The sequence below is a fragment of the Dermacentor variabilis genome, chromosome 2 (genome assembly GCF_050947875.1).
Source record: "Dermacentor variabilis isolate Ectoservices chromosome 2, ASM5094787v1, whole genome shotgun sequence".
NCBI classification, from domain to species: domain Eukaryota; kingdom Metazoa; phylum Arthropoda; class Arachnida; order Ixodida; family Ixodidae; genus Dermacentor; species Dermacentor variabilis.
This window is the reverse complement of record NC_134569.1, coordinates 66,023,940-66,032,231: the sequence shown is the minus strand read 5'-3', so window position 1 is coordinate 66,032,231 and position 8,292 is coordinate 66,023,940. Positions and strand designations below refer to the sequence as shown.

General features: G+C 49.4%; 1 protein-coding gene across 1 annotated transcript; it reads left to right on the top strand.

Annotated features, from left to right (window-relative positions):
• Positions 1 to 3,213: 3,213 nt before the first annotated feature.
• LOC142570866 (chitinase-3-like protein 1) lies at positions 3,214 to 5,096 on the top strand. Its single transcript, XM_075679175.1, has one exon. It carries the CDS (start codon positions 3,216 to 3,218, stop codon positions 4,668 to 4,670), a length of 1,455 nt encoding a protein of 484 aa, XP_075535290.1. The 5' UTR covers positions 3,214 to 3,215; the 3' UTR covers positions 4,671 to 5,096.
• The last annotated feature ends 3,196 nt before the right edge of the window (positions 5,097 to 8,292 follow it).

Below are 8,292 nucleotides of genomic sequence, written 5' to 3'. Positions count from 1 at the left end.
AAAAAAACAAATCCTTTAGAATTTATCCAGAGCTAGGCGTAATAGAACAAGTGCCGCCAGATGGCGAAGAGTATGCAGCGGGAAGCGCGAGAAAGGAGCCCAGCAGCAGTACACGTCTCATACGTACGAGACGGGTTTCGCATGTGGCAGTACATTGTGTCGCTACACTATTTCAATGATAATCGCATAAACGTTGACAATTAGTGTGAGATGAGTACTGCCGGAATTTTTTTCTTTTAACTCATGGTTGAGTAAAATCGAAGCCTTCGAAATTTCAGCTCCCTACCTGCCTGCCCCACGTTTCCAACCGATACTGGCTTTCCCCAGAAAGACATCTAAAATAAGAATACAGCTGTCAGAAAAACTAAGCACTAACGTGTGATTAGCTTTCTTTTCTGCTCATTTGCAGTTACCCGGATGCTAAGAAGTAGGTTAACGCTACTCGTGGCATCCTCAGAGGAGAGACGTCAAGAGCTGCTGCGAGTCTCTCTGGAGAAGTTGCGCTTGGAATGGTATGTTTTTTTTTGTCTTTCTGCAAGCCTGGTAGAGCTCGCTTCGGGCTCTGAGACAGGTGATATCTCAACGCCACAGACGGGACTTGAGTGCCAAGCCATGTCGCTCGCTCGCGCCCGGCTCCGTAGTCGTGGGCGGTCACAGCGTCGACCATAATGGAGGGAGGAATTAGCGGATCATTGTGCCGGTCCGTCGGCGGGCCTAGGGGGGGGGGGGGGAGGGGGCACACCCTGCTATACTGCGGTGGCTGCTTCTGCCACTGCTACTGCTGATGTCGTTCCTACACAGCTCGACGTAGAGCTCTGTGACGAACTGTGGTCTTCGCTGGTGAGGAAAGCCTGGTCGCCGCTGCGATAATAGTAACTTTAGTTTTCCTGATGTTGATTACAACTCGCTGGATGAGTTCGTGGAGTGAATGAAAAGTCAGAAAAATTGAGCTTAGTTTAGTGGTACTGATGCAGCAGTATGCATCGCGTAATTCATTGCGGTGCTGCAAGTCAGTGCAGCGGACGCGTCTATGAAAGCGTGATCCTGTTTTTCTTTCAGATCTATCTTTCTATGGTAATTAAAGCGAATTTGGCTTAACAGACAGCAGCAGCCACAAAACATTGATCTTCTATGCGTTGTCAGCGATCCATTAATGGAACATACAAACCAGCGGTGTGTGAGCAGCCCGGAAGAGTGGTCCATACGAAGGTCTACAACTGTATTTTTTCTCATTCAGACGAGACAGAGCCAGTAAATGACTTTTCATTTAGCCTGTCGGATAGTAAAAAAACGTGACACAGACATTTCTTGACTGGTGCAAGGTGATTACGAGAAATATATTTCCGCTTTGAAGTAGCAGACGCTGAAAGTTGTTAAGAAGCTGCCGCTTTCTGCGAACAACAATGCAAACAATTTAGACGTGTGCACTGGATGAGTATCATTAAGAGTTTGCTGAAAGCTTGCACATTGTTGCCGTGCTTTCTGGTTATGCCAGAAGCCTTGTCAACAAACTTGTTTATTCAATATAAGGAGCAGGAAGTGTAGGTTGAGCGGAGAGTTCTTTATAGCTAAGAAAACAAGAGAAACGAAAACAACCTAATGATGCAAAGTTTTTTAGTCTTCGTTTCTTCTGTATGTTTTTTTTTCTGAGTACAGCTGTATTCCTCACGCACCTTCGGCAGACTCCCAAGTCACAAATCTTCAGAGCGTTCTGTCTTGCTAGACAGCCAGAGATATAATAGCAGAGACACGCAGAGAATGCCCGCATGTGCAAAAACCCATCGTCCTTCTTCTCTGAAGAAACGCCGAAATGACGCATTCATTTGTCAGGCGTGTTTCTTGTTTAGTAGTTTTTGTTCCCACGTTACTGTCGTAAATATTTACGCGCCGCTTTTGTTTCCTTGCTTTGCAGGCAAGGCTAAGTAATTGCTTTCGTAACAGAGCTCCATTCGTTTCCCGAGTCAGAGATAAACTGTCACTGCGTAGATTTGGGACTAATTACCGCTTTCTTCATTAGGCGAAGCGTGTGTGTTCTCGCACTCCAGGCTGGGTGCTCATGTACCCCTGCGGAGCGCGCAGGGGAGGAAACATTGTTGCTCTGCATTCAGAAAGCATGTGCATCAGACGCAGCAACTTTCGGCGCTATTTATCTTCTATGCAACCACGAAGATAGTGAGGCTGAAATACATATGTTTAAGTTACTGTGTGTACCCTACAGAAGAAAAAATATTCAACACAGAAACTACGGCTGGTTTCTCTTGGGCAAGAATTAGCGCAAAGGGTTTGGTAAGACCGCTAAGAGGCTAATCACCTCATATTCTTGCAATACAATGTTTGACGACTCACAGTTAAGAAAAGTTATTGCAGTCGTAGGAACGCCAGGAATAAAGGAGAAGACAATTTCTTTTTTAGTTTTGCGTTCATGACCGATGGCAGAAGCCAGACTTTGATCATATCCATAAAGCGTGTCCAGGCCTATAGGCATGCTATTTTTGTCCATGGCGTTTACACTATGTCACCCGATTATGAAGTATATTTCATTATTTATACGTGCCTCGTTTTCGTTTGACAGTCGACACGATCAACTAGGAGAAACGAGCAGGTGCCACACTGACATCTCAGAGTGAAAGAAGAAGGTGGCCGCCTCGTGAGGCATGCTCATTGTCTCGCTGAACGTGCCACGTTCGCCGCTTACTGGTCTCTTATCTCAGAAGAACGCGATGCACAGCCGATCACAGTGCAGCAGGTCACTGCATAGCAGGCGGCAGCCGAGCCTGCCGACCAGGGCCCACGGAAAGGTGAGGCAACAGAATCCCATTCCTCCGGCAAGGGTTCAGTTTCACCGCGATGCACATGGCGGCGCCTACGAGTACTGCGAGCAGCATTGCAATGATGGCGCACGCAACGAGTTTCCCTGCTGCCGCCAACCAGCACCGCCGTGCATGTCCACCCCTCCTATCGAGACCTGCAGCTCGGAGACGTACAGTGACCCGTGTGTGCGCGAAGTTGGGGCACCGTGTGCCCCAACTTGCCCGTGTGCTTCAACAGATCTGGCTGTTATGGACGGCGAACCACCAGAGCCGGCTCCCAACGGGCCCGTCCCCATCCTTGTGAGCGCTGCGCCAGTAGACCTGCCTGGCTCCGGCACACTCTTCTGCGTCGTCTTCTTTCTCGCCGTGATGTTCGTCGCGGCCATAGTAGTCCAGATATACCTCATGCACGTCAACTCCTATCATGACCCCTTCCTGGCTAGATTTCAAGACTACGATAGAGTTGACTCGCCGCAGCATCGGCAGCATAATTCGGCCGAGCGCAAAGAAAGCTCCATGCCAACCCAGCCCACTGTTCCTTGGAAGGTGAACCCTGGGTTTGGCTCGAGGCCGCACGGTTCCGTCTCGCGTCGTCCGCACGCCTACTCGAACGTCGGCAGAAGCACTCAGGCTGTCGACGATAGATCGGTCGTCGGAGGACGCAAGCCGTCGGTGGCACCTCCGCCGCAACTTCTTCGTGATTACCCGCTGCTCCTTCCTCGCGACTACCAGGGTGAAAGCAAGTCTATCTGCATGTTCCATGCCACGAGCTCCGGTAGAACGCGCAATGGCATTCACTACAAGCCCTGGAATTTCCCGTACCACCTCTGCACGCACGTCGTCTACTGCTGCGCCGGCATCTCGGCCGAGCTGGAGGTGATTTCGCGCCATGTTGACATAGATATTAAAGAGGGATTCATCGCGTCCTTCACCGCGATGAAAATGAAGAACCCCTACCTGCGCGTCTACATCGGCGTTGGCAGCGACGACAAGGACCGCACGGCCTTCGCCAAGATTGTCGCCAGCGTCGGAATGCGGCAGCAGTTCGCCCAGAACGCAGTGACGTGGATGCGCCGTGCACAGTACGACGGCATGGTCCTCTACTGGAGGTACCCTTTCATGGAGCAGAAGGCGAAGCTCGTGGATACGATGCGCTACCTGCGGCAGGCGCTTTACGGCATGGACCTGACCGTGGGAATTGTGGTGCCGCTGGACGAGATGCTGCGCGACCGCTTCAACGTGTCTGAGTTGTCGAGGTTGCTCGACGACTACACCATCTTAATCGACCCCATCGATACCCAGGGACCCTCGTATGACTCCACCTTCGTCCCTTTCAGGGACGGGACGGTACGCATGTATGCCGGCGTCTTCATGAGCACACTTCGACACAGCAGCGCGGGTGATGACAAGACAAACGACGGTCGCTTTCAGCTGTGCTACATGTTTCCGGTGAACGCCGTTTCGTTTACGTTGGAACGGGCCGCCCAGACTGAGATCAATGCACCGACCGTGGGCCCTGGGGAACCCGGACAGAGTACCGAGGTTCCGGGTGCCCTCGCCTACGACGAGGTCTGCTCTCAAACGTGGGAGAACACGCGCCGTGTGAACTACGGCGTGGTCTCGACGCGCGGAAATCAGTGGGTGGTGTACCAGAACCGGAGCTCCCTGCACGAGCTGCTGACAGCATTGGGGTATGTCACAGGCCCTGCCAAGTGTTTCGGAATCTGGGACCCATTTTGGGACGACTTCGCGGGAGCTTGCGGCGAGGGCCCGTACCCACTGACACGGGCCATCTTCGCAAAAGTTGTTGGGCACAAGATCCCCTTCAAGAAAAAAGCGAATGTCTGGGACTTGCTTTAGGAACACTTCGGAGCGTACGACGTGGTATTTTTGTTGTTAATATACGTAGCCTTTATTGAAAACAATATTTCTTTTTCTGTATGCGTATGCGGCACGCGCTTGATACAGTAAGCCACTCGAATCGAATACAGTGCGTGCTAGCCTTGTAGTACAAAAAACTATATACATTCTCGTGGCAGTAGCTTGCTCTAGGCGCGGCTAGCACTTCACCAGCCATATGTGCAATTCGCTTAGTAATGCGAAAGTTTAGTCTAAAATTTCATTCATGTGCATGACGGACTACTGCGGGTGTCAGGGACGGTTACGGTTGATGATCCACCTGCGATAATTGAAACTACTTTGGACGCTCTTCGTAGGTAGTGCACCTTGAACCTTAAAACGGCATTGTTGTGGAATTCTTCAGCACGTAGCACCGAAAGCAGCGAAATAAACCGAATGAAACTGAACTGAGAGGAAGTTTTGGGTTAGGTTATTGCACAGGCACGTGTAGTCTTAATTGTTGAAAAGGCAACAAAGTACTGTGATCTTCGAAATTGTTGCTCATCATCATCATCATCATCATCATCATCATCATCATGCTTCGAAGTGTGGTGCTTCTGCAGCATATGGTCTAACATGAATGGGACGAGCATGAAGGAGGGGGCTGCATTTATTACACGCAAAATATTTCAATTTTTAATATTGTTACGCTTGTTCGCCTTCACAAATGCAGCTTGGCCACGTAGCTTCCTGCGTGAGTTCATCGTACTCCCACAGAAGATAAATGTGTAGAAGCCTCGTGATATGGCCCCGGTTCGGGCCTGAATCTCTAACTCGTTTGCAAATGCGAGTGGTCTTCAAGTTTAGTGTTTCACACAAGTACGAATAATTTTGCTTTCGGAGTCAAATGCCAAGACACTGACTTACGATGCAAGATAAAAATGACATGCTATGGCCGACAGGAATACTTTATTGCCGAGAGAATTGGAGAAGGAGACCTTTCAGTAAAAAAAAAAAGAAAAAGATGACAGATAACGACCTTTCTCCTTTAGATTCAAATGACTTGTTCTATTTTCAATTCACGAATGCGTAACCTTTTGCGTCGTTTTTCCTTTCGTTTTCTTTTTGTTTCGGGGCTTAACGTTCTTGGCTCCTGTCGTGACGATGTCTACTCGCCTTGTGGCGGCCAGGAAATATAGCGAAACTCAACACCAGTGAAACATTCGGAGACAAAGACGTCATTCTAAGTTCGCTCGGGTTTCAAGCCGCTTATTCCAGCAGTCGAGTATTCCTCCGGCTCATTTTTGTTCTCCTGTTGCGTTCGCGGCAACAAATGAAAAAGAAATAAGAGTAGAAAACGACCTGAGTGCTTTTGCTTGGTTCATTCACTTCCCGAGCATGCTAAGAACTGTGTTCGTAGGGCGTGGCATTTGATCTTGATTTATTCTGCACGCAATACCTAGGAACACGTTCTTTTTCCCCCCTTCCAGGCGTCCGGCAGCGTTTTTTTTTTTTTTTCGTGGGACGCTGACCTCGTTTTTTTTTGGTGTCAAGTGAATCAGGCGTTTGCTCTCGGCTCGGGCTGGATGATTTAGGAAGTGTAAGCGAAATATAGCTGGAGCCCTGAATAGGTATGGAAAAGCGCAGTCTTATGTTCTCGCGGGAATTAGGAGCGAGGCGTTTACGGTTGCAAAGCGTACGATTGCATACCTAAGTCAATAGTTATGCCTTAATTTCCTCGTACGTTGACGAGACGAAAGCGCGTGGTAGCTATACTATCGTTTATGTCACCCGTTGCGAACAAGTTTAAAGGAAAGATGGAAAAGCGAATTTGTTCTCGCTTCGCCATGTGATTCAAAGGAACGCTCCCTGCAATAATTGTCCGTAACGATAATTATTTCGTCGTCAATGATATTTTGAGAGAAAGAAAATTTAAACCCCTTGATGCATATGACCACTGATCATGTCTACATGGTAGCCTGCAAGTGGGAAAACAGGGGACTCCGTGTATCTTGAATTTGTTAACTTGTCACTGACCCCCATGTCAACACAGACAGGGAGAGAGAGAGAGAAGGCTGGGAGGCTAATCACACGCGCGCCTGCTTTGATACTTTGCAGTGTACATAAGGGCATTAAGAGATGAAAAAGAACGAGAAGGAATGCTCAGTTTGCGGTTTCATCTGGAGGTCACCTGCATGTCACAGTATGTGACGCAAGGGCTCGGTGATAACGATAAGGTAAGCCACAAACGGGGCACTGAACGCTATTTTATTTTTGCCAAGGGTGGCGGCCTCAAAAGTGTTGTTCCTGATAATAAGGTATAAAAGGCTATGAGAAGCATTAAATCGTTGCGAAGCCCGATGTGCAACACGCATCCCTCGTGGCGCCCTAGTCAAGGCAGTATTTCACTTGTAATAAAATAAGCACATGTGTCCTGTGTCTTTCACAGACTGTGACAAGGAGAGAGACTGGTGGCGGCATGTCCTATACAGTGGAGTTCTTTTCCATGAAGTACAGGCCGTCCAGAAGGCCCACGATACGGCGGTAAAGTTAAACCTTACAGTCCCGACGTGGGAGCCTCCTGCATCAACCTAAAGGCTGATCTTCAGGACATTAATAAAGTTCATCATACCATAACAATGAGATTAAATAGGCCACAGGCGGTTACATTAAGGCTCCTGCAGACACGAACGTACCCTAACCCGCTCATCATGAATAAAATTAATCCGGACTGCGGGGTTTCAGTGTATTGTAGTATAGTGTGGGGTTTTGCTCGATTTGGAACACATGCTTCGGCGCTGCTTGGCGTTGGCCGGTGATGGTTCTCAAGGTAAAAAGTGGTGGCAGCGGATGCTGCACAGTGAAGTGCTGGTGGACCAACTCAGGGCTGTCCAGAGGGCCTGTGTGACGGCAGAGGGGCTCGACCTGTCTGTCCCAACGTGGGAGCGGCCCGCATCAGTCCCTGACTGATCCCTGAGGACCTAAATAAACTTATTCATACCGTACCTATGGGACAGGAGCCTGAACCGCCAACACGTACAGTCACGATCAATATGAAGGTGATCGCGCGAGCATCGACCGGCGGGCCTTCCAAGCAGCATAGCGGCCGATTTCGGAACTGCGAAGATAAAAATTGCGCTGCCTTCTTCCCCTATTATGCTCTTCCAGGCTGCAACCATCACCCCCAAGACCAACTCGCCACATTTTTGTGTTTGTTTCCCTTTCATGGCACTGATCTGTGTGCGTCGCTTCCTCATGCATATCTTGGTTAACAATGACGCCTGTGTGCAAAAGCTCATAACGCAATCGAAATGAATTCGCAGGTTATGCCGCGAACGGTGACGGGAGTGACAGCTTTTCAGGGAATACCAAAAGAGAGAGAGGGGAGCTATCTGATGTTTCCCTCTCGACCGACGGTGATGACGTAACGTGGCGCTGCTCCTAGTTTTGGTCGCCGCTCGAGCGATCACCTTCAAATTTATCGCGACTGTACGCACCCAAGGAAACCAATGATCATGTCACACAATTCGCTTCCAGTCTTAATGGTTTCCCTCGCGCAATAACAGCAACAAGAGTGCGGCACCAAGAAACTTCCGGTCACGGGCCTTATCAGTCTATTGCGCAGGGACTCAAAGCGCGTCGT

Excerpts from the sequence above, each read along its gene's own strand:
- LOC142570866 (XM_075679175.1), top strand. The coding sequence starts at position 3,216 with ATGCACGTCAACTCCTATCATGACCCCTTCCTGGCTAGATTTCAAGAC.